Source organism: Schistocerca cancellata, chromosome 2 (genome assembly GCF_023864275.1).
Source record: "Schistocerca cancellata isolate TAMUIC-IGC-003103 chromosome 2, iqSchCanc2.1, whole genome shotgun sequence".
NCBI classification, from domain to species: domain Eukaryota; kingdom Metazoa; phylum Arthropoda; class Insecta; order Orthoptera; family Acrididae; genus Schistocerca; species Schistocerca cancellata.
Window position 1 is genome coordinate 26,217,639 of NC_064627.1, and position 27,451 is coordinate 26,245,089.

Here is a 27,451-nt window from a genome sequence, read left to right on the forward strand (position 1 = left end):
TAGGATAGCTGCTAGACAATGGATAAAGGCTTTGAATTTCAGGAAGTAAAGGGACAAGAATAAGCAAAATTATTTTAAAGCTGAAACAAACACTTGATTAGATGGGAAGGTCTTTCCAGTACATTAATTAAAAAATGCCCAAATTTTGTGGTTAAACCAGGGGTTCCCAAACTTTTCTTCTGATGAAACACTTTGAGAATCCTGATACTCTGATGCCCACCTTGTTTATTTTGAAAGTTAATGAAATTTTTAAAAAAATGAGAAAAACTTGTTTTATTCAGTGGTTACTTCAATTCTAAATCATAACATAGTGTCATCAAAAGTCAGGAAAAAAGCCATGTTATTAAGAATTTCCCATGGACCACTTATTCACTTCCAGTGAAACACAGTTTGGGAAACCCTGTGTTGAACCAATTAAATAAGTCATCAATAGTAGCATCAAAGAAGGTATGTTTCCTATGCTGAAAAGGGGTGTTGGCAGACCAATACACAAAAAAGATCAAAGAAGAGTCATCAAAATACAGACCAGTATAACTGATTCATACATTTAGTGAGATTTTTGAATTTGAATTGACAACACGTGACGAGCGGTGGCGCCCTCTACGCTCTCTATATAAACAGGACCTCCACGGCCTAGCAGCCAGTCGTAGACTCACCTCAGATGATGTTGCCCACAGCTGGCAGTGAAACGTCAGGGAGAAGTATTTCTACTATTGGACCACGGCCTCTTAGCCCGGAAGTTTTAATTACTGACTGACAGCAACAGCTGTCACAGAATTTTTGCTTGAAGTCTATAGTCATCTAGATGAAGGAAAGCATACTGTAGGCATATTTTTAGATCTTATGAAGGCTACTGACATGGTCAACTGTGTGCTTCTCTTACAGATACTGTGGGTATGCAATATCACACATACATCTCTCGAACTCCTGTCTCCTTCCCTAAAAAACCATAGACAATATACAAATATAAATTATTAAAAAGCTGGTAAGAAATAATAACATTCAGTATACGACTGAAACAATAATGCAGTGTGTGCCACAGAGATCAATATTCTTGTATATGTAAATGATATTATACACCCTTCAATTTCCCATATCATTACTTAAGATGATAATACTTCTCTACTGTTTTATGGTGACAATAAGGAGGACATAACATTTTTCAGAATATGGGATATCTGGAGTGACAACACACTTTAGCAACTAAGGCCTAACAGTGAATAGTGCAAAATGATAGATGTGTAAGAAATATTTGTGGAAGTTTGTATGCAGATTGAGAACTGTTAATTCCTTTGTCTGCTCTTAGATGGCATTCTTCAGCAGTAAAAATCATGCTAACTATGTATGCAGGAAAATAAGCAATGCATTGTGCTTGCTTAGCCAGCTGTCCAAAACTGTATATAATAAAACATTAAAAACAGTGAACTCTGGGACAGTTTACCCATTTATAAGTTATGGGATAGATAGAGCAGTGGGGATGATCACTTTCACAGAATACTGTTGCTACAAAAGAGAGTTGTTAGGTTGATACATGGTCTGAGATACAGGGAAACTTGTCACAAAGGACTTATCAAAAATAAGTATCTCACTTACCCACTTTCTATAGACTTACTTGAATCACATTTTCTGTAAGCCTTCAGGTTGACTCGCCCAAATATGATGTACATAATCACAACACAAGAAATAAGCACAGTTATTACAGACAAAGAATACAATTAAAAGTAACAGACCACATTCCATATACCGGTGTCTAAAAGTCGTACAACAAATCGCCAAAATCAATAAGAGCATGTACTGGTGATCCATTTAAAAGAAAATTAAAAACTTTTCTTTTAAACTAATGTCTCTGTTCCCTGAGAGAAAGCTGTATGAACTATGTATTAACCTTTGAATTTAAATATGTTACATATTACACTTTTGTACACTTTTATAACAATATGATTGTAAATCCCATCATTTGATGATCACACATGGAGAGAAACATAAACAAAGTGCTGAAATCAAAGTTACCAACTTGAGCAATATGATCTTGGATATTTGTGGTTTGCACATAATTAACTCAAGAGAAATTAAAAGTTATTTAATTTTAACAATAATCAGAGCACAAATGTAATTCATATTTAGAATGTAAAAACTAAGATGAAACTGCTTTGTTACAGCCTCCAGAACGTTACCTCCAGCATGGTGATGTAATGGGATACTACATTGGCTACAGACTTGCAAATTCAACAGATACATTTCACTATGAAACACATGAAGTGCTCCCTGGAATGCCACTACGACATATACTGACAAATCTTAAGAAGTATACACAGTACACTATTCTTGTTCAAGCATATAATAGAGTTGGTGCTGGTCCCAGAAGCCAAGAGGTCTCAGCAACAACAGATGAAGATGGTAAGTACTGCCTTAAGTATCTTTCTAATTGAGAAGCAAGCGGAAGAGGTAATTAGTTAGTTTGTTAGTTGACTGTTCTGTGTATCAAAATTGTGATCTCTTGCTGTTACATGGAATGAGTCAGCAGTTGTTTTCTCAGTGGAGAATATGGCAACATGAACTCTCTCTCTCTCTCTCTCTCTCTCTCTCTCCCTCTCCCTCCCCCCTCCCTCCCCCTCCCTCCCCCCTGCCACCCTCCCTCCCTTTAACATGCCCACACACAAGGGGGTGCGCATATGTTTGTTTGCCTGCACCTGTGCGCGCGCGCACTCACACACACACACACACACACACACACACACATGCACACAGACAATGAATTCTTCTATGGAGAAAAGGGGTTGTCAAGCAAATTTGATTTCAGTTTGTGTTTGAAGTTAATTTTATCATCCATTAAATTCTTAACATCACTGGGTAGGTCGTCAGAGGTTTTTCTGACTGAATACCCCACTCATTTTTCTAAACATAACATAACTGGATAGATTCTTGTTCAAACAAGATAGATTCTACTCACCAAGCAGTGACAGGAGAAAATATGTATAAAGGTTAAATAAATTTACAAGCTTTCAGAGCCATTGAACCTTTCTTCTGGCATACAGATTAAAGGAGAAGGAAGAGGGTTGTAAGTCTATCCTGACCTGGTATTCTGTGTGACTTTTCTGAACACTCCCCATTTCCTAACCTCACCAATTCTGTTTTGAAATATGCTATCCAGTGATGTTGATCCCCCTGCGCCATCCACCAGGGTTGGGGTGGTGGCAGCTTTGAAATCTTAAATAGGAACGTCCCACTTTTATTGTAGAATTTGACTCTGAGAAGGGGGGAATGTAACTTTTGTATTTAGTACTTTTGTCATTATGTGATAAATGACTCTGTAATCAACAAAAACACAAGTGAATTCCAGAATGGTATTATCTCCAGAAAAATGTATCGGGTCAAAAACATAAACACAGAAATGTGTGGCAAATGACTCAGTGTTTTTTAGTTTTTTTCCATGTAGCTGTTTCAAACTACCCTTCATAATATGACTGTAGTACTAATTAAAATGATAGAAGAGTAAATTGAAATGGTGTACTTTCATGGAGAAAGTTGCAGGGATATTGATAATGCTGTAGCCCTTAGTACTCAAAATTTCCAAACAGTGTGAGACTATGTGCTTCTTGTTGTTGGGTTATTTGACAGTTCTCCACCAAGAAAAGTGTACAGCAAAGGAAAAGGAACAATTGAAGAACAGTCGCTGGAGAGAATAATGAAACTGCAACATTAGCTGCAGTGAATCATAACTCCACAATAGCACGTGACAAGTATGTCATGAATCAGGAATTAGTAAGACTACTATCTGCCAAATTATGAAACTTAGAAATATCATCTGTTTCATATTTCCCTCCATCAGGAAGTTCATGGTAATGATTTCCAGAAATGAGTAACAGTTTGTCAGTGGTCACTTCAGCAAACAATGTCTTTGATTGAGTATTTTTCTCTGACATATCTCCCCTCATGGACCATGATATGATTGGTCAACATAACATGCATTGCTGAAATGTGGAACACCAACATTTGTTATAATAAGTCAAAGATTAGTGTCCTTGGAATATGAATCTTTGGTTGGAATAATTGGTTACAAACTCACTGGTCCATTCTGTATCGATGGCACGTTGAACTTTGATAAATATCAAACATTTCTGGAGTACGATCTTTCAGTATTGCTTGCAGATGTTTGCTTAAGCTCACAACAAACGATGTAGTTTCAGCATGACTGTTATCCTGCACATTATTCTGTAGCAGCATGAGACATATTAAATCATGTGTACAATCCCCTGGTGGATCGTAGGAGGTGGTCCAGTGGTTTTGCCTGCAAGATCACCAGATGTTACTTTAACTGACTTTCGTTTGCGGTATTACTTGAAGACTGAAGTTTATAATGAACTGCCAACAACCGCTGATAACGATTCAGCATATCACCAATGAAGGTCATAATTTTACAACAGAAACACTTGTAAGTTTTGTTGAATCATTCCATGTGCAGATAAATAAGTGCATCAAAGTGGACAGTGACATTTTTGAGCACTTACTGTGAAGTAATTCTTATGAACAAGCACTCAATGGGTGAGAAGTGAGAGGACACACCTCAAACGAGCACTTCATCGGTGGGAGGTGAGAGGACACACCTCAAACAAGTTTTCTTCACAATTACTGAAAACATCTGGTTTTCGTTTTTCAATTCAATGTTTTTGTTTTTCAATTCAATGCATTTTTCTCAAGACAATACAATTTTTTAACTCAATTTTGTTTTTCATCAATTGGAGCACCATCTCTCATGTAATGAAAAGAAGTGGTACATGCAAGAGTTTGTATTTTTCTCCTAGAATTCAAATATACAATAAAAATCAAAAGTGAAATGTTCCTGCTTAAGGTTTCAAAGTTACCTCCTTCACAAAAGAAGACAAAGTAAATATTCCAGAATTAGAATCAAGAACAGCTGCCAGCAAGTGAAGCAACTTAAATGACTTAATAAAAGCAAGTCTTCTGGTCCAGACTGTATACCTATCAGGTTCCTTTCGGAGTATGCTGTTGCATTAACTCCATACTTAACAACCATATACAGGCGTTTGCTCAACGAAAGATTTGTACCCAAAGACTGGAAAGTTGCACAGGTCACACCAATATCCGAGAAAGGTAATAGGAATAATCTACTAAATTACAGCCCCATATCATTAACGTTGCGCAGCAGGATTTTGGAACATATATTGTGTTCAAACATTATTAGTTACCTCAAAGAAAATGGTTGATTGACACACAGTCAGCATGGGTTTAGAAAACATCATTCTTGTGAAACACAACTAGCTTGATTCCGTATTTCTGGATTTCCAGAAGGCTTTTAACACTGTACCACACATGAGGCTTTTAGTGAAATTGTGTGCTTATGGAATATCATCTCAGTTATGTGACTGGATTTGTGATTTCCTGTCAGAGAGGTCACAGTTTGTAGTAACTGACAGAAAGTCATCAAGTAAAACGGAAGCGATTTCTGGCGTTCCCCAAGGTAGTGTTAGAGGCCCTTTGCTGTTCCTTATCTATATAAACGATTTGCGAGACAATCTGAGCATCTGTCTTAGGTTGTTTGCAGATGACGCTGTCATTTATCTATTAATAAAGTCATCAGAAGCTCAAAACAAATTGCAAAATGATTTAGAAAAGATATCTGTATGGTGTGAAAATTGGCAGTTGACACTAAATCACAAAAAGTGTGAGGTCATCCACATGACTGCCAAAAGGAATTCACTAAACTTCAGTCACATGATAAATCAGTCAAATCTAAAGGCGTAAATTCAACTAAATACCTAGGAATTACAATTACAAACAACTTAAATTGGAAGGAACACATAAAAAATGTTGTGGGGAAGGCGAACCAAAGACTGCATTTTATTGGCAGGATGCTTAGAAAATGTAACAGATCTACTAAGGAGACTGCCTACACTACACTTGTCCATCCTCTTTTAGAATACTGCTGCGCAATGTGGGATCCTTATCAGATAGGACTGACGGAGTACATCGAAAAAGTTCAAAGAAGGGCAGCACATTTTGTATTATCACAAAATATGGGAGAGAGTGCCACTGAAATGATACAGGATTTGGGCTGGACATCATTAAAAGAAAGCCATTTTTCATTGCGATGTAATCTTCTCACGAAATTCCAATCACCAACTTTCCCCTCCGAATGTGAAAATATTTTGTTGACACCACCTATATAGGGAGAAATGATCACTATAATAAAACAAGGGAAACCAGAGCTCGTACGGAAAGATATAGGTGTTCATTCTTTCCATGCGCTATATGAGATTGGAATAATAGAGAATCACAAAGGTGGTTCGTTGAACCCTCTGCCAGGCACTTAAATGTGATTTGCAGAGCATCCATTTAGATTTAGATGTAAGAAAATTAGTACCAGATTAGGATTCAAACCTGGATTTCTCACTTATCACGAGTGGTCTCCTTGACCACTTTGGCTATCCATTCACGCTGCCCGGACCAATCCAAACTTTCTTAGCAGATTACAATATAAGGATATAGACAGTGTGACGTGAAGGTTTGGGACAGTCTGAAAAGTGTGTACAAATAGACAAAGTGAAGAAATCAAAGTTAGAGTCCCAGTGTAGCACACATTTTCATATGTCACTGTTCAGTGATTTAATTTCGAAAATAGTAGTATACTTTATTGGATAAGTGATCCTTTTTACTTGGTTATTCTAGCTTCAACATTTATTTCACTGTGTTACAACTTCTGAGATGCCTAAACGTAGTCACTTGTACCAGCTAGTTGTCTTCAAGGTGTACAACTGTGTTCTGTTTTACATCTCTTGTGGTTGTATTGCTTCTGCTGATCTTCATCTCACACTTCTCTATTATGATTTGATTCATTTGTTGATGCACCTTGTGTAGCTCCCCCAATAAGGCATTGCCATCTGTAAAACAGATTATTTTGAAGCATTGTCCATTAATTATTACCCAGTTGGTATTGATTTCTAGCTCTGCATCTACATGTATGCTGTGAAAATCACCACTGGTTTCTGAGAATTCCTTCATAGCATACACTGTTTACAAATTATAAGTATGTCACAAGTATAAGTGCAGAATCTCAATTGGTGACTGAGGACAATGTACTCAATAGCAATATATCAGTATTTATGCCATTTGCAGACCAATAATAATAGTCATTACAAGTTGTATGTTCCTAGGTTGGTTAGTTCCAGCAAATACATCTGACAAGAGCAAACCATCAGTGCTTATTTTATCCTGGGCAGCAGATCAGTTGCTAGAGGGTGAACATGAGGATGCAAAATGGTTAGCATATACTGACATGTGTCCACTTCTACAACCCTCTACATATTGCTCTCATAGGGACTGTGAGGACAAGATTAGACTAATTACCTCTCACACAGAGGTATTTCATGTGTGAAGCACAGCTTCACACATGATTGAGATGGGATGAAGCCCTAATAACTGGTACAATGGATAAACCCCATGCTGTGCTCTTGACGGTGGTTTGCAGACTATGGTTGTGGAACTAAATAATTATTTTGTTCCTGAATTTTGCTGCTTTATTCACCCTTTCTTTGAACAATTTTTTCCATTTAACATTATCAGTTGCTTTCTCTGCAGTATGTCTATGAAGGCAATCAGTATCGATGTGACACACTTGCCACAGTATGGGAACCCATTGTCTGGTGTTTTGGATCCATGTGTTTGCATCTATCAGGCAATCTGCACCTTCAGCCAGACAATCTACTAACCTATTCTCCAGGAATTGTGTTGGAGTAGATTCAGGAACATTCTGTCAGCAGGGATTGTGGAGCTGCTTTCTAGCAGCCTCGTATTGAACTGCTCATGAATGTCGATCCAAAACCTTTCATTTTGATATTTTTGGAGTTTCAGAAGCAGACTAGAATGGGTACATATGTTATACAAATTGGATAGCCAAAAAATTCACTGATTTGTACAATAAATGGTTTGCAGACTTTATGGAAAAGTTTCCAACTTAGAAGATAAGTAGCAGAAGATCAGCTAAAAATTCTCATAGTTAAGTTCACACAAATATTTCTTTAAAAATGCTGGAATTAGAGCTCTTTGAAAAATATCCTTTATGAAAATCAATCTGGAACTGAATCCATTAGTCAGTACAATGTGACTCTGGGTCCTGCCATAAGGAAGTCTCTGAGATACTATTCAAAAGAAAATCGAAGGGCAGAGATTACCTGAGTTTGGATCGTATGCACTTCTGCCTGCTTTTGTACATTAGTAGCAGTACATTCAGTACACTGCAGCTTATCAAGGAAGATATCAATATTTGTTTAATTGACAGGTAACAAGATAAATAACTGACTATTCAAAATCTTAATTTGGCTCATATTATTTTACATTCAAAACAATTGGAGCTTTTTGTAATCAAATTAGGAATTACATACTTGACACTAATTTTAATGGCTAATATCTGCAATTTTTTTAAGTAGCATGGGCAAAACTGGTTGGTGTGGATTCTTGTTCACATGTTTACAGAAAGAAATAATGAACAAATTCTACGGAAGCTTTTTTTACAGATTAATTAGATTTTTCTCAGTAACAGAAATCTTGTTTTGTACATCTGTTGTTAGATACTCAGAATCATAATAATGATTAAACATCCTAATTTTGCTCCATTCCCTTTCAGTTACCTTTTTTACAAGGTGTCATACTTTGTACATCTCTCTCTCTCTCTCTCTCTCTCTCTCTCTCTCTCTCACACACACACACACACACACACACACACACACACATGTGCAAATGAAACTCATACACATGACTGCAGTCTCAGGCAAATGAAACCACATTGCGAGCAGCAGCACCAGTGCATGATGGGAGTGGCGACTGGGTAGGGTAATGAGAAGGCTCGGGCAAGGAAGGAGAGGGATATTATGATGAGGGTGGCGGAAAGTGAAGTGCTGCAGTTTAGACGGATGGCCGTGTAGTTGGGGGGGGGGGGGGGGGGGGTAGCAGAAAAGAAGAGATATAAAAAGACTGGGTGTGGTGGTGAAATGATGGCTGTGTAGTGCTGGAATGGGAAAGGGAAGGGGGCTGGATGGGTGAGGACAGTGACTAACGAAGGTTGAGGCCAGGAGGGTTACAGGAACATAGCATGTATTGCAAGGAAAGTTCCCACCTGCACAATTCAGAAAAGCTGGTGTTGGTGGGAAGGATCCATGTGGCACAGGCTGTGAAGCAGTCATTGAAATGCAGGATATCAAGTTTGACAGAGTGTTTAACAACAGGGTGGCCCACTTGTTTCTTGGCCACAGTTTGTCAGTGACCATTCATGCGGGCATACGGCTTATTGATTGTCATGCCTACATAGAATGCAGTACATTGGTTGCAGCTTAGCTTCTAAATTACATGACTGGTTTCACAGGTAGCCCTGCCTTTGATGGGATAGGTGATGTTTGTTACCAGACTGGACTAGGTGGTGTTAGGAGGATGTATGGGACAGGTCTTGCATCTAGGTCTATTACAGGGGTATGAGCATGAGGTAAGGGGTTGAGAGCAGGGTTGTGTAAGGATGGATGAGAGTACTGTGTAGGTTCAGTGGAAAGCGGAATACCAATGTAGGAGGGGTGGGAAGGATAGTGGGCAGGAAATTTCTCATTTCAGGGCACGATGAGAGGTAATCAAAACTCTCTAATTCAGTTGTTCCAGTCCTGGGTGGTAGTGGGTGGTTACGAGGGGAATGCTCCTCTGTGGCTGGACGGTGGGACTTTGGGAGGTGGTTGGAGACTGGAAAGATAAGGCACGGTATATTTGTTTTTGTACAAGGTTGGGAGGATAATTACAGTCAGTGAAGGCTTCAGTGAGACCCTTGGTACATTCTGAGAGGGATGCTCGTCACTGCAGATGCAATGAACATGGGTGGCAAGGCTGTACGGAAGGGACTTCTTGGTATGGAATGGGTGGCAGCTGTCAGAGTGGAGGTATTGCTGGTGGTTAGTACGTTTGATATGGTCGTAGGTACTGATGTAGCCATTTTTGAGGTGGAGATCAACATCTAGGAAGGTGGCTTGTTGGTTCAATCCAGATAGTAAAGATGTCATCAATGAATCTGAACCAGGTGAAGGGTTTAAGATTCTGGGTTTTAAGGAAGGATTGCTCTAGATGGCCCATGAATAGGTTGGCATAGGATGGTGCCATACGGGTGCACTTAGCTTTACCCTGCATTTGTTTGTAGGTAATGCCATTAGAGGAGAAGTAATTGTGGGTGAGGTTATTGTTGGTCATGGTGTAGTGCTTTGAGAATTTCAGGGGAAATTCTGGAAACACTTGGCTCTTCACCCTCTTGAACACCTGATATTTTAATGACAAGGGTGAGAGAGCCTTTTTACTGCAACACACATGTCTGTGTGTGCAGGGAGGACAGCTGTCAGGAGGAGCTAGGAGCTGTGTCAGATGAGCAGCCCCGACAAGTGGTTACCAACAGTGCCTTGGAAGTCATATCAAAAAGTCAAAGAATGTTTTCATAATGTTCCTTGGTATGTGGTGTCATGAGGATTGTTACAGAGACAGATGAAGTGTGTATTATAGATAGACTCTTACTTTATGTCTTGGCTCTGCATGAGGCAGAATGTATGTAAATGTACAAATGTATAGTAGATTCTAACTTGGAACCAGTTGGCTTGCTGGAGTTTGTACATAGTAATTGTTACTTTGGGACGAGAGTTGGAAATATGTTGTCATGTAACTGACAGGAGGCAATGAGTACAGAATGTATTGCAGGAATGTAGAGCTGGTTAATAATATTCCCATTAACCTGATACATGCTTAGGAGAAGAATTAAATGGCAAGAGCAATGTAACTGATAACCCAAAGAAGAGGATCGGCTGCAGACACAATGTGTAAGTCAACTGAAAGAGACGTGTGAGTCGTCCAACCCAACACCGCAATGTCTCTTGTCGTCCAAGAAAGCATTAGAATGGTGACTAGGAAGGAGGTTGTTGGTTTGGAATACAAAGGGCATTGGGAAAGGTAGTGTTCCATAGCAGTAAGGCCATGGACATTAGGAATGTTAGTGTAAATGGAGGTGGCATCAACAGTGATGAGTAAGGCACCATGTGGTAAAGGTGCAGGAACTGTGGAGAGTCAGTGGAGGAACTGTGGGTAGCGGTCTGAGTGTGGATAAGTGTGAAGAAGGAGGATGGCAAATGTAACTGGATGAGGTGGAATTAGTGGGTGCAAACTAGGATAGAACAGAGAAAGTGTGGAGGGTGGGGACAGGTTCGTAGGTTGAGGTACAAGATCAGGTGGCACAGGAAAGGTGCAGGAGTTACCACATACAAAATTTATTTCTCTCACTTTCCCCTACTTCTCCTCCCCCCCCTCCCCCCCCGCCCCACCCTCCCCTGGTCTCCGTCTAAACTGCAGCTCTCCACTGTCCACCAACCCCACCATACTATTCCTCCACATCCCTGTCCCAGCCTCCTCCTTACTCCCACGCAGTTGTGTGCGAGTTGTGTTTGTGTTCTGCCCATTTGTATCCATTTTAGACACAATATTTCTACAACTGTCTCAGCTAACTACTTCAGGTGCCCCAAGTTTTACTGTTATGTGCACTTGCTGCCTGGAAAAACAATCAGCAGAATGCCTGGAAACACACCATTAATCATAGGCGCCAAGAAAACCTGAGAGATCACATCTTTAAGAGACACCACCAGTACTTTTCTCATTTTAGACACTACACTTTGGAACATCCCTTTATGTGCTCAACATGTGTGTGTTTCTGTTTGAAAGTTGGAGACAGTTATCAAATATTTTGAGTATGAGAATTAATAAAACTGAATGACTATCCAAAAGCCATGATCTCAGATAAATACAGTATACTTGAATTAAATTACAGCTCCAACTGCCCAAATTTCTCAAAAGCTATAACAGAATCAAATGTCGTTGTATAGACACCTGCCTCAATTTTGATGCCTTCCTTCAACATTATCCGTAGCAAGGTTGCGCACAGTGTTCAAATGTGCAAGAGTGAAGACACCAAATCTGCAATCAGCCCATCAGTTTAGTCAAGAGGTACTAAGAATTAACATATTTTGTTTGAATTGGTCTAATGTTTTTATCAACAAATCAAACAATGGAAAAACCAGGATGGAATATAACAATATTACGAGAAGGAAAGTTGCTACTCACCATATAGCAGAGATGTGAGTCGGAGATAGGCACAACAAAGAGATTCTCAGAATTAAAGCTTTTGGCCATTGGCTTTCAACAGTACACACACACACACACACACACACACACACACACACACACACACACAAAACTGCAGTCTCAGGCATCTGAAGCCACATTGTGAGCAGCATCACCAGTGCATGATGGGAGTGGTGATTGGGTGGGTGTGAAGAGGAGGCTGAGGTGTGGAAGGGGAGGGATAGTATGGTGGGGGGGGGGGGTGGCAGCCAGTGAAGTGCTGCAGGTTAGATGGATGGCAGGGGAGAGGTGAGGAGGAGGTGCGGTGGGGGGGAGTAGCGGAAGAGGGGAGAATTAAAAACACTGTGTGTGGTGGTGAAATGATGGCTGAGCAGGGCTGGAATGGGAACACAGAAGGGCTGGATGGGTGAGAACAGTGACTAATGAAGGTTGAGGCCAGGAGGGTTACAGGAACGTAGGATGCATTGCAGAGAAAGTTCCCACCTGCACAATTCAGAAAAGCTGGTGTTGGTGGAAAGGATCCATATGGCACTGGCTGTGAAGTAGTCAGTGAAATGAAGGCAGAGTGTTCAGCAATAGGGTGGTGCACTTGTTTCTTGGCCCAGTTTGTCAGTGGCCATTCATGTGGGCAGACAGCTTATTGGTTGTCATGCCCAAATAGAATGCAGCACAGTGGTTGCAGCTTAGCTTGTAGACCATGACAGGTTTCACAGGTAGCCCTGCCTTTTATCGGATAGGTGATGTTAGTGACCAGACTGGAGTAGGTAGTCGTGGGAGGATGTATGGGACAGGTCTCGCATCTAGATATATTACAGGGGTATGATCCATGAGGTAAGGGATTGAGAGTGGGGGTTGTGTGAGGATGGACAAGTATATTGTGTAGGTTCAGTGGACAGTGGAATACCACTGTGGAAGGGGTGGGAAGGATAGTGGGTAGGACATTTCAGGGGACAATGAGAGGTAATCGAAACCCTGTTGGAGAATTTCAGTTGCTCCAGTCATGGGCGGTACTGAGTTACGAGGGGAATGCTCCTCTGTGGCTGGACAGTGGGACTTCGGAAGGTGGTGGGAGACTGGGAAGATAAGGCTTGGGAGATTTGATTTTGTACAAGATTGGGAGGATAATTATCTTATTAATGAAGATTAGAGGCCCATGTTGTCCTGGTCATCAGAAGCAGAATTCAAGCTTTATATGATCAACTATGATAAAAATAAAGATTATTGTTTCAGAATTGCTAACTAATGCTTACCTTCAGAGAACAAAATGCTTAGTACTGCCAACAGATAAATATGAAAGTAAAAAATATGATACTATCGTAGCTTTTGGAAGTACTAGTTCCTTCGTCAGGAGTAGAGAGGGGTGGAATGGGGAAGGTTGAAAAGGAAACACAGGCTGTCCAGACAAAAAGGATCCACCTCTGGTGCTGACCTTGGTAGACAAAAATGAAAGTAGGGACAGTCAGAGAGAGTAGCGCAGAGGTGGTACGTTGGTAAACACTGTGCAGCTTCAGTGTACGTACGACAGGAACAGAGTGAAGAGTAAAGGTAGATTAGGACAGCAGAAAAAATTACTGCACTATTCATTTGTCTTTCCATAATTTCACTTTGCTTTTCACTCTGTTCTGTCATATCTGTGAAGTTATGTTGTGTTGTTGTTGTTGTTGTTTTGGTCTTCAGTCCAGAGGCTGGTTTGATGCAGCTCTCCATACTACTCTATCCTTTGCAAGCTTCTTCATCTCCCAGCACCTAGTGCAACCTACATCCTTCTGAATCTGTTTAGTGTTTTCATCTCTTGGTCTCCCTCTACAATTTTTACCCTCCACACTGCCCTCCAATATTAAATTGGTGATCACTTGATGCCTCAGAACATGTCCTACTAAGCAATCCCTTCTTCTAGCCAAGTTGTGCCACAAATTTCTCTTCTCCCCAGTTTTCTTCAATACCTTCTCATTAGTTATGTTATCTACCCATCTAATCTTCAGCATTCTTCTGTAGCACCACATTTCAAAGTACTGGGAAGAAATTCTGTCTCATAATTTATTAATTTTCTTAACAGAATTTTTGTTGACAAGGCTAATTTTTCTGCCCATTATACATGTTTACCAACATAAAATGCACCATTGCATTAAATTGGAGAGTTACCCAGTCTCATTTTATTTTAATGGCATTCCATTTTTTATGTATTTTTATTTATACCAATATGCATTTCAGGCTTTCACCCATCTCTAATTGGCATAATACATGTCTTACAGTTTTGAGTTGTACATTGTTAAAACATTGACAGCAAAATCTGGATGTCGCTGTCTATTTATTAATGATGCACAGCTGAAGATTGGAACATGTATTACACCAATTGAAGATGGATCAAAGTCCGATATATGTTGACATAAATAATAATACGTAAAAAAGTAGCTGGTTGCTTATTTCTTAAAATAATATAATCCACAGGCACAGAGCTCAACAATGAATAAGGTAGATAAATTATTTGTTGAATCTCATCTTGTAGCATTCACCATTTACTCCCATTTCAACCATTATTGTAGGCAATTAAATTTTCAGAGCCTTCCATCGATTAAATTTTCAAAGCCTTCCAACAGTAGCTGTTAAATGAAATCAGAACCATCATAGACTGTAATTTCTAAGAAGTGCAGCAATTGTTTCAATAGACAGCTTCATATTTTTGTGGTTCATTAAGTGATTCATCATATTTTGGGCATGCAGCCACAGAAACATCATTTCTTCTACTTCAACCATTTTCTGAGTTAGCTGACAGACTCAAGCAAAGCACTCATGTCCATTATTTTAAACACAAGAGCCACATCACTGTGCATTTTCATGTAAACACAGTGCAGTGGTGTGGCTCTTGTATTTCAAACAATGGATGGGAGTGAGGTAACTGAATCTGTCAGCTGATTTGAAGTTGGATGAAAGGTATACAGTCAAAATATCAGTTGAAGGGATGGAATTTTTGGGGATACAGATCCAAAATCTATTGGATCAACATTTCTGTACTATGGGCTATATTACTATACTGTAATTGTAGCTCATGGTGACTTAAAATGTATCATGTTTATTTTCCATATGATTTTGTAAATTTAACTATTTATTTGAAAGTGCTGGCAGGTCGACAGACACACAAACGAACACAAACATACACACAAAATTCAAGCTTTCGCAACAAACTGTTGCCTCATCAGGAAAGAGGGAAGGAGAGGGAAAGACGAAAGGATGTGGGTTTTAAGGGAGAGGGTAAGGAGTCATTCCAGTCCCGGGAGCGGAAAGACTTACCTTATGGGGAAAAAAGGACGGGTATACACTCGCACACACACACATATGTGTGTTCGTTTGTGTGTCTGTCGACCTGCCAGCACTTTCAGTTGGTAAGTCACATCATCTTTGTTTTTAGGTATATTTTTCCTTCATGGAATGTTTCCTTCTATTATAACTATTTATTTGTATATCTATAATCTATGTTATGGCATAAAATTCAGATATCTCCTTTAAATTTATGATAGGCACCAATTAAATTCAATAAGTTCTATTCATGGATCTTTGTTGATAAATTTATCAAGATAGCATATTGTTTCAACATAACAATAATTACCAGTCCACATAATTTATTTGTGTTGCCAAACTTGTGAGCAATTCTGAACAATGTACATGTATCTCAGTTCCAGATGCACCACCTACAGATGTACAGTGTAGTTCTATTTCATCACAAAGTCTTCTAGTGATGTGGACACCTCCAACACAATCACAGGTCAATGGAATACTATTAGGATACAAAGTGATCTACAGAGCTCTCAGTGATCTTAATGGTAACTGCTTCCTTCTGTATTTCAATAATTCATTGTTTTAATTATAGAATAGAAAACACTATGTAATAGGCATGATTATTATACTACTTCTAGTGCATAAGAAAGATAGAGTTGTACACAATAAAATCTATAGAGAAAAACAGCATTTGGAATATATCCAACAAATAATTGGGTATATTTAGTGCAATTGCTGCTCTTAGACGAAGAGGATGACATGAGACAGAAGATACGAATTTGTGGCAGGCCAGGTGAAACCAATCAGAAGATTGATGGAGTGGGCTGGAAGGGGGGATAAAAAAGCACTATCTTACAACAGGTAATGTGTGTCTCAGTGATTCAGGGTCTGTTCAGTTTCAGTGAGAGGAAGCAATGTGGAGTTGTTGATTAAGGGGTAGGTGTGATACCCTGAGTTCTCCCTGGTTCTTGCTTCCTCCCAGGGCCCTTACACATACCAGTTATGCGCCATTCACTGTCAAGTTGATGAGTGGTGATTTGGGGTACCTTCAGTCTTTCTCGTACATGGTCTTGATAGCCCTTCAAACACCTATTCTCAGCAGCTTCCATTTGCTTGAGAGTAGTCAGGGTGATCTCCAGCTATTCACAGACAGCAACCCCCACATCCAATAACAAGATTCAGATCTGGCTTCATTATGGATGGTGCAGTTTCTCAGACCAGGAAACAATTTACAAGAAAATAAGTTTGTTGGTTTTCTTTTAATATCTGGATCTGTTATGGTATTATGTGCAATACAATGAATTAGCACCATGTAGTACTGTTCTATTACAGTGCTGATATTAATTATATTGCAGTCTAACATATCAAACAATGGAAAATCCAGGGTGGAATGTGAAACACACACACACACACACACACACACACACACACACACACACACACAACTGCAGCCTCTGGTAGCTGAAGCCACACCGTGAGCAACAGCAACATTGCATGATGGGAGTGGCAACTGGGTGGTACGTTAAGAGCAATGAGCACTTTTTCCTGTTTGGTACTTTGAAAATAACTTTTCTAATGAACAAATGCTCATAACTTTTAAGGTATGCATTTTAGAGCACGTTTACTGGACATTTTTTTCTTGTTTTGGTCCATCCTGCCACTTCCCAAAATATGGAAAGCAAAGAGCTTGCAGTAGAAGAGATTTGTTTCATAGGATCAAGAGCGAGAATTGCCAATAGCTCTTAAGATATGTGTTTTAGACTCCATGTTTACTTGACTTTTTTGTTTCAAATGGTCATTCAAGTCATATCCCTGAATATTGACTATCACTTCTGAAACACCTGTACAGCATGCATATATGTATTTACCAAATATATTAAAAATATATAGACTATATCTGACCAAATGTTTACTAGATTATTATGTAAAAATTTAAACAAAATCAATGAAGAATTTTTTAAGATTTTTGATAAAAACAGTAAACTAGCACCTGTACTTATATACAGTAAAACACTATTTTTACATTTCTGCATTTTACATTTTCCCCACTTCTTACATTTTTTGTGTCATCTCATTGCCACTGTTGAGTTTTGTACCTTGGGAATCAAGGAGAGGATGTTGTTTGGTGGCCAATATCCTCTTTCAACAACCCAACTGTACATTTGTATTAACAAATAGCTATAGCTGTGGAGTACATCGTACTCCCGGCTGTACACCGTCGTCTGGCTTGCTGATTTGCGAGGCATCTGGAATATCCTCTGGAAAACTGCTGCCAGGGCACACGTCCAGGCCTGAGGGCATGTCCTGTGGCACTGAAGGTGACTTCAATGGCAGTGGCAGGTCCAGGTCCATAGGATCGGCAAGTGGAGATGATGGGGGTGAGGGGGCACGCCCATTTGCACCTCCATGGCTGCCCCCAACAGGTGGCTTCAAAGGCCATGCAGTCCCATGACGCTGTGAATCTGGGGGAAGAAAAGCAGCAGGATTATGGGACAAATAATACGCACAAATTTGGTTCTGGTGGCAGCACTGCAAACCATCGGGACCTACAATTAAGTAAATATACGAGTCAATGCATTCCTGGATTATGCCTCTTTTCCAGCGCCCATGTCTGCCATAAACCCTGAAAAGAACAAGATGACATGGGGCATGGTGATACTTGGCCTTTACAAATGTCTGCTTGTGTCTGTGTATGTGCGGATGGATATGTGTGTGTGTGCGAGTGTATACCTGTCCTTTTTTCCCCCTAAGGTAAGTCTTTCCGCTTGCCGGATTGGAATGACTCCTTACCCTCTCCCTTAAAACCCACATCCTTTCGTCTTTCCCTCTCCTTCCCTCTTTCCTGATGAAGCAACTGTTTGTTGCAAAAGCTTGAATTTTGTGTGTATGTTTGTGTTTGTTTGTGTGTCTATCGACCTGCCAGCGCTTATATATATAAAGAAAGATGATGAGACTTGCGGATGGATATGTGTGTGTGTGCGAGTGTATACCTGTCCTTTTTTCCCCCTAAGGTAAGTCTTTCCGCTCCCGGGATTGGAATGACTCCTTACCCTCTCCCTTAAAACCCAAATCCTTTTGTCTTTCCCTCTCCTTCCCTCTTTCCTGACGAGGCAACCGTTGGTTGCGAAAGCTAGAATTTTGTGTGTATGTTTGTGTGTCTATCGACCTGCCAGCGCTTTTGTTTGGTAAGTCTCATCATCTGTCTTTTTAGATATATTTTTCCTACGTGGAATGTTTCCCTCTATTATATATATATATATATATATATATATATATATATATATATATATATATATATATATATATATATATATACCTAAAAACAAAGATGATGTGACTTACCAAATGAAAGTGCTGGCAGGTCGACAGACACACAAACGAACACAAACATACACACAAAATCCAAGCTTTCGCAACAAACTGTTGCCTCATCAGGAAAGAGGGAAGGAGAGGGAAAGACGAAAGGATGTGGGTTTTAAGGGAGAGGGTAAGGAGTCATTCCAGTCCCGGGAGCGGAAAGACTTACCTTAGGGGGAAAAAAGGACGGGTATACACTCGCACACACACACACATATCCATCCACACATATACAGACACAAGCAGACATATTTAAAGACAAAGAGTTTGGGCTATATATATATATTTAAAAAGAAAGATGATGAGACTTACCAAACAAAAGTGCTGGCAGGTCGATAGACACACAAACAAACACAAACATACACACAAAATTCAAGCTTTCGCAACAAACTGTTGCCTCATCAGGAAAGAAGCCCTCTTTCCTGATGAGGCAACAGTTTGTTGCGAAAGCTTGAATTTTGTGTGTATGTTTGTGTTTGTTTGTGTGTCTATCGACCTGCCAGCGCTTTTGTTTGGTAAGTCTCATCATCTTTCTTTTTAAATATATTTTTCCCACGTGGAATGTTTCCCTCTATTATATATATATATATATATATATATATATATAAAGAAACATTCCACATGGGAAAAATATATTAAAAACAAAGATTCCATGACTTACCAAATGGGAAAGCGCTGGTAGATAGGCACAATAAAAAAAACACACAACGACACACACAAAATTTCGAGCTTTCACAACCCACAGTTGCTTACACCAGTCCTGTAACCCGGAAGGTGTACACGATCAAAGGCAGAGCCACGTGTGAAAGCACCCACGTTATTTACCAACTGACCTGCCTACACTGTGATGCTTTCTATGTGGGAATGACCATTCGCCTGAATGGACACAGGCAGACAGTGTTTGTTGGTAATGAGGATCACCCTGTGGCTAAACATGCCTTGGTGCATGGCCAGCACATCTTAGCACAGTGTTACACCGTCCGGGTTATCTGGATATTTCCCACTAACACCAACCTATCTGAACTCCGGAGATGGGAACTTGCCGTTCAATGTATCCTCTCTTTCCGTTATCCACCAGGCCTCAATCTCCGCTGATTTCAAGTTGCCGCCACTCATACCTCACCTGTCATTCAACAACATCTTTGCCTCTTCACTTCCGCCTTGACTGACATCTCTGCCCAAACTCTTTGCCTTTAAATATGTCTGCTTGTGTCTGTGTATGTGTGGATGGATATGTGTGTGTGTGTGTGCGAGTGTATACCTGTCCTTTTTTCCCCCTAAGGTAAGTCTTTCCACTCCCGGGATTGGAATGACTCCTTACCCTCTCCCTTAAAACCCACATCCTTTCATCTTTCCCTCTCCTTCCCTCTTTCCTGACGAAGCAACTGGGGTTGCGAAAACTCGAAATTTTGTGTGTGTGTTTGTGTTTTTTTTTATTGTGCCAATCTACCAGTGCTTTCCCGTTTGGTAAGTCATGGAATCTTTGTTTTAATATATATATATGAACGATGTAGAACTGTCACTTAAAAAACAATGTGTGCCTCTTTCAAGATATACACACATCTTTTTCCCCTACAACCTTTGGTGGTTCTTACATCCTTTTAATCTGTAACTTCATTGCTCATGTATTCGTATTTCTTTATGTGTATGTGGAAGTGTTTTCATGTAGTCTGATTCTTCAGCCTTTGTGCCTTTTCAACTAAATTTCTAGAAGCTAATTCTTCATTCAGTTTGTAGTTGACAGTAAGATGTCCAGGCCAAGTAAAACATTTAATGAGGGGTTCTCCAACAAAGGGTTTGCTTTTACTTCCAATGGTGTTAATCCAGTTGATAAATGTGGTAATTCATTTAAAACAAGTTCAAAGTCTTTAATTTTTGTTGCCCATGATGTATGTTTTTCAAGGTGTGGCATAATTTCCCAATTTCTTCCATAACTCTTTCACATGGATTCAAGGATGGTTTATAGTTGGACATTAATACTTGACAAGTATCTTCCCAAGCTAGAAATTCTTTCCATAATTCATCCATATATTTCTTGGTATCAGTGTGTTCAGAAAATAAGACAGTAAATACATTCTCGGAGATTAATCTCGCGACAACTTTTCGGTCAATTACTTCCTCTACTTGTTCCTCCAGGTTGCAAGTTTCTCTTTAAAGTTTCTTTCCACATTATCTACTCGAGTGTTAATGCCTACAATTTGCGATTGGTCTATCGGTATTAACTTATCCTGCTTTTCAACACTCTCTCTCAAATTGTGCAATCTTTGCTTTACAGCAGCAAATGTAACATTACATACATATTGAAGCGATCCTAACTTCTCACTACATTATTACATTTATCTTCAGTATCAAATTCTAACTTCTTTGTCAAATCCTGAAATTGCTCATTCTGTCTCTGATTAAAGTTAGTGAACAGTTGATTTATGTGAATGCTTAAAGAATTAGTTAGTTCACCTTTCAAATCTATTTTAAAATTTTCTACTTTAGTTGTTAAAGCATCAAATTCAGTTTTCAAATTGCCTTCACATAAATGGCTAAATTTCTTACTTTGTTCATTGACTTTAGCTCTTAACAATCCTAAAGTTTCATTCTGAACATCAAATTTATCATTTAACTAAGTATTCACTGAATCTAATTTAAGACATTGAACATTTAAAGTTGTATTTAGTTCCTTTCTTAAAGAAGCATTTTGGGCATTCATTAAGGCTAATTCTTCACTTAGTTCCTTTCTTAAAGAAGCATTTTTAGCAGTAGAATTTGTCCTCTGGTCATCTATTTTATCATTTAAAGTTTTGATCAAATTCACTAATTAAGACCAGTCTGGCACCTCCTTACTCACTTTCATTGCCATGGCTGGTTCTGAAGTTTCTCCAACTAACTGTACATTTTCCATGGTTTTACCAATTTTAGATCTAGTCAGCACTTAAAAAACATAATTCTAAGTATAATAAATACACAAATACAGTCTATTGAACAGTTACTTCAGCTTTGTACTCAAACAATTATTGTTTTACACACACCCAGTGTAGAGTTTTAGGCTGCGTCCATGAGTGGGTGTCGAATCACCACTGGTGAACAGCAACTGGTGCTGGTGTCTTCGGTTGCTGGTTTCTGCATCGGCGTCAGCATGATGTGGAATCGGCACCGGTGAACAGCAACTGGTGCAGGTAGTGTCAGTTGTTGGTTTCTGCATCAGCATTGCCGCAATGTGTGTGAGAGCTGTATACTCCCAACACTGGATCTTCTTAGTTGAATTACTCTCACCGTATCTCTTCTTAGTGTAATACATCAAGGTCTTCTTTCCATTCTTTTAATGTTATTACTTTCCTACTTCTTTCCTTGGCTGCATTCACAAATTTTCTTTTTCATTTGATTTCTGGGCTAAATCAAATTTCTCGTAAATGTTTTCTCGTCTTGTTATACTCAGTTGCCATGTGTAACACTCCCTTTTATCTTACATTCCTGCTCGATCGGGATCTGATAGCAGCCCAGATAATAATTAATTAATGTGACCATGTACCTAATGGGGCTGGCAATCGGAATGGACTGCTACGGAGTTGTTACATTCCATTCTGTCCTTCTCAAATGCTGTAATAATGAAATGTCTGGTAACAAGAAGAACACCAACACAGCTTCGCTAATCAAGATCTATATTCGCCTCAAAAACACAAAAAGAAGGAGACAGCCACTGCCTTCGTCATACACTTTTAATTACGGCTAATCTCAGCACAGGCTTCTTCGTTATTCATTATCTTCACACGCTAATACAATCACTGCAATCCAACACTGCAATCCAACACTGCAATCCAAATGATGCCGGCGCGGTACAAGCGAAATCTCAAATATCGGCACAGAAATATCACTGATCACTCTCGTAATTATACTTTACCACTTTCCCGTATTATACTAACACAAAGGGGTTAAACCGCGGCGATGGCCACTCCCTTTGTCGGTAAACCTTGAATTACAACCACTGCTGGCTTCCGCACAGCTCGGCCCGCCACACGGGAACCTACCGACTGACTGACTGACTCTCATTCGCTCTCGCAACCCGACACACTATCGATAGTTTGCCCTGTCGACCTGTGCCGAGTGCAAACCTACAGTAAGGGCCTACGGACCCCTTACATCCCCGCCCTCGAAAACTTCTTTGGAGCCTCCAGCGTAAAAGAATCGGCAAGGGAATTTGACATTACTACATCCGAACAAAACACATAGTGCAAATTAATTAATGAAATTACAATTCACCAAATAATCCCTCGACTCCGGTAGTGGGCTGCCTCCACAATAGTTTCTACAAAAGGTTATTACATCTCATAATCATGGCATTGTCCAAATTACAATTTTTATATATCAAACAGCAATAGTCCTCTATAGTCCAATATTGAATGAAACATACAACATACAATCAAAAATTACTACCTGAACACATGATATATGAATTACTATACTACAAATTAGGTGTTACAGGTTTTATACCCATTCTCAGATAATCGTTGATATGAAATATGAAGTTCTAGTTATAACACATCAGAAAATACAATGTAAATAAACATTTGCCTTTTTTTTAATTGTACATTTAATAACTAAAATGTTCTAAACATGTATTATCCCATTACATCAAGGAGCTTGAACACTCTCATTTTCAGACACTCGTCCTAATCGAGTTCTCCTTCCTCATCTGGGTTATTCCTGTTCTCGTGTGAGTAGTACCTTTTTATGTTTTCCACATGTTCCTTACCATGCACTCTCATCGTCCGTGCATATTCCAACTCCACAGTGTTAGGATGACCAATTTTTATAATCCTATATGGTCCCTTATAAACGTGGTTGAATTTATGTATTTCAGAGTTTATTTTCTTTGATTTTGCATGAACCTTTACTAGTACCAAGTCTCCCACTCAGTAAGTTATCGGTTTCACTAGCTTGTCGTGTCTTTCCTGTCTTTTCCTAGCCTTCTCCTTCATACTTAATTCCACTAGCTCCAATTTCCTTTCCCAGGTCAATGAATTTCCTGGTGGGTAGACTAGCAACTCACAAAAAATACTGTCGGGTTCTTGATTGAGTAATACTTCACATGGTGCAAACCCTGTAGAATCATGTGGGAGGTGATTCCTGACCCGCTCAAATTCTTCCAGATATTCTTTCCATGAACCATGTTTCCTATGACAGTACATTCGGCATAAGCGGTTTAATTCCTTCATTGTTCGTTCTGCCGGGTTAGAAGCTGGCCTATATCTAGAAATGGCAATTTGTTCTATTCTGTGCTCATTTAGCATCTCTGTCCATTCCTTTGACCTAAATTGTGACCCATTATCACTTAAAATTCGCTTAGGAATACACACTTCTTGAAAATAGTCTTTCTCAAAATGGTTAATGATGGCTCTACTAGTGGCTTTCTTCAACGGGTAAAATTTTATGTACTTGGAAACCAGTTCTTCCACTACTAAGATTTGTGTATAATTTCCTCGTGAGGCAGGAAGTGGCCCAAAAAGATCCACTGCAACTATGTCCTTAATTGCTGTTGGTACAATTGGATGCATATATCCTTTGTGCTGTACTGTAGTCGTTTTAGATTTTTGACAGGTGTCACATGTACTTAGTATCTTGCGTATACGCCTTCCCATGTTGTTGAAGGCACCATCTACCTTCAACTTTTCCAGACACTTCTTCGGTCCATAATGCGCATTACTATAGTGCGTATACCAAATTAATTTTTCTACCACATGCTCAGGCACACAGAGTTTCCAGTTCTCCTCACTCTCCTTGTTTCTTTTATAAAGTATCCCATTGTGAATATAATAAAACGTGCGAATTCTTTCCTCTCCTGCACACCTGTATTTGTTTTTAATTGTCTTTAATTTCTCATCATCATTCTGTTCCCTGCGCACATTCTTTAGGAACTTCCTTATGAATTCTTCATACTGTACTCCCTTCATCAGGTTAATTCTAACTCCTTCTCCTTCTGGCCTGCCCACCAACATTCCTCTCGAGTCAGCTGGTAATCTTGATAAAGCATCAGGTATTATATGCGTCGCTCCTGGTTCATAAATTATCTCGAAATCATAGTCCTGTAATGCCAGGGCCCATCGCATTAGTCTGCTATGTCTCAGCTTGCTTGTCGTCAGAAATGTAAGGGCCTTATGGTCAGTCACTACTTTCACATGCCTCCCGGCCAAATAATACCAGAAACGCTTAAATCCCCACACAATTGCCAATGCCTCCCTTTCAGTAATCAAATATATCCTCTCCCAAGCATTTAAACTTCTGCTACCGAACGCTATCGTCCTTACACTCTCACCATTTCCGCTCCTCTCCATCTGATACAGATGTATTCCTAGTCCATAGTCAGAACTGTCTGCTCCTAAATAAAAATCCTTGGAAAAATCCGGGTGGTACAATATGTCTGCACTATATAGTGCTTCCTTGATATTCTCAAACTCGGTTTGGCACTCTACACTCCAATGCCACGGCATCCTCGCCTTGGTCAGTTCTCTCATATTTGGGGCATTAAGTACAGATCCTTTGACAAATTTTCTATAAAACTCACAAACCCCAAAGAATGCCCGCAACTGCTTCTTACTATGGGGGGCTGGAAAATTTCTAATCGCCTCCATTTTACTAGGATCAGGATAGATACCTTCCTCTGATATTATATGGCCCAGGAATTTTATCTTTGATTTGCCAAATTCTGACTTGTCCAGGTTTACAGTTACCCCTGCGGTTTCGAAAGCTGCCAAGATTGCATCCAATCTATTCAAATGTTCTTCCCATGATTCGCTTGCTATCAAGAGGTCATCCACGTAGACGGTGACCTTTTTAAGTAACTCCTCATCTAGTACCTTATCCATAGCTCTTATGAATTCAGACACTGACACATTAAGCCCAAATGGCAACACCCTAAATTGATAGCACCTCCCTCCATAAGTAAATGCTGTATACTGGCAGGACTCTGTGGCCAATGGTATTTGCCAGTAACCAGAAGTTAAGTCGATACTACTAAGCACCTTTGCTCCTCGGAATTTTTGAATCAGTTCTTCTATAGTCTCAGGTTTGTCCCTCTCCGGCTCGATGATTTTATTCACTGTTCGTGCATCCAGAACTATCCTCACCTTTCCATCCTTCTTATCAACAACAAATAGGGGGTTGTTATATTGACTGTTGGCCCTTTCTATAACACCAAGGTCCATCATCCTCTGTATCTCCTCATCTATGGCTCTTCGTTTCGCCTGGGGAATGGAATACTGTTTTATATTGAACGGTTTATCGTTCTTTCCTCTTCATGACACAAATTTATCCTTCTGAATCCCTCCTCTTCTTCGATTGCACTTCCCTCAGCAAACTTTAACCTCTTCTCTTCTCCCTTTCTTCCTTTGACCTTGATAGTACCTTCATCGAAACTCACTACTGCATCAACTTCATTCAACCAATCTATCCCTAAAATAACTGATGTGTTCAATCCAACCACCACCAAAAATGTTGCTTCGTATTCTTCTCCCTCTATCTCGAATGTAATCAACACTTGTTCCTTAATAGGTTTACTCCTTGCACCCAGCGCTTTCACAATTCTCACTCCACTCACCGGGAAACTAGGCAAGCTATTATTTGTTTTTAGTACTGTTCATATAACCTCTTGGATATTGCACATGCTTCACTTCCTGTATCAACTAATGCCTCAATATTCAGTCCACATAGTTTGATCCCTATCATGGGTAGAATGGGTTCTCTGGGAATCCTACTGTTTTCCTCCAGTAGATCTTCTCTCAGATCTCCACCATTGTCGTGTCGTAGTAGGTTTACTCTGGTCCTTGTAGTTCTCACTCCTGACTGGACCTCATCTGGAGTGCCACTCAGTTTTCCGGTCTCTCCGCCTCTTCTACATGCACTGTGTCATTCATTCGCTTATCCCATCCTCTCTCATGATCTCTTGGTCCTTCACTCCTTCTCCAATCATTTCTCCATTGCCGTTCACCACCATGGTTCCTGTACCTATGGCCACCACCTCTTCCTCTATAATTAGACGAATTACCAAAATGATTCCTTGGGTCATTACTTCTCCCTCGGTTTTGATCATTAGCTTGATTGTGTTCCTGTGATCGAACAGACTCCAATTGTTCCAGTATCTCCATCAGGGCCTCCCTATCTTTAAGTAGGCTCCCGGATACAGTTTCTTGCATTTTCCAGCTCAATCTTCTTTTTATTGCAGATATCATTACGTCATCGCTCAGGGGTTGTTCCAAGGTCTCGTTCAATTCCCACAAATGTTCGACAAACTCTCTCAACGTTCCTCTCCATGTATTAAGTGACTTGCGGTGTAGTAGGTCCTCAATTGTTGCACACTGATGACTTTTGGACCAGTATTTCTTCAAGAATTCTCCTTCAAATTGATCAAAACTAGTAGTCCCTTCCTTCTTCCTGACTCCCCAAGTGAAGGCTTCACCTTCCATTCTATCTATTGCAAATTGAATCTTGTCCGAGTCTCTAAGATGTGCTGGTAAAACTCCTTTTAACCATTTCATAAATATCATTGGGTGCAACCCTCCTTTCGGTCTAAATTTCTGCCCTGCACTATTTTGGACGTACCGATTATCACTGCTCATTAAGGTAACAACTTTACCTTCCCCAACGGTTAAAGTGGCACTGCTAATTCGTTTATCAG

General features: G+C 39.7%; 1 protein-coding gene across 1 annotated transcript in view; it reads left to right on the top strand.

Annotated features, from left to right (window-relative positions):
• LOC126150369 (Down syndrome cell adhesion molecule-like protein Dscam2) overlaps window positions 1–27,451 on the top strand; it is a 174,095-nt gene that overhangs the window by 40,927 nt on the left and 105,717 nt on the right. Inside the window, exon 6 of the mRNA XM_049915873.1 lies at window positions 2,160–2,397. Coding sequence (XP_049771830.1) covers window positions 2,160–2,397 — 238 coding nt within the window. The remainder of the gene's footprint in view (window positions 1–2,159; window positions 2,398–27,451) is intronic.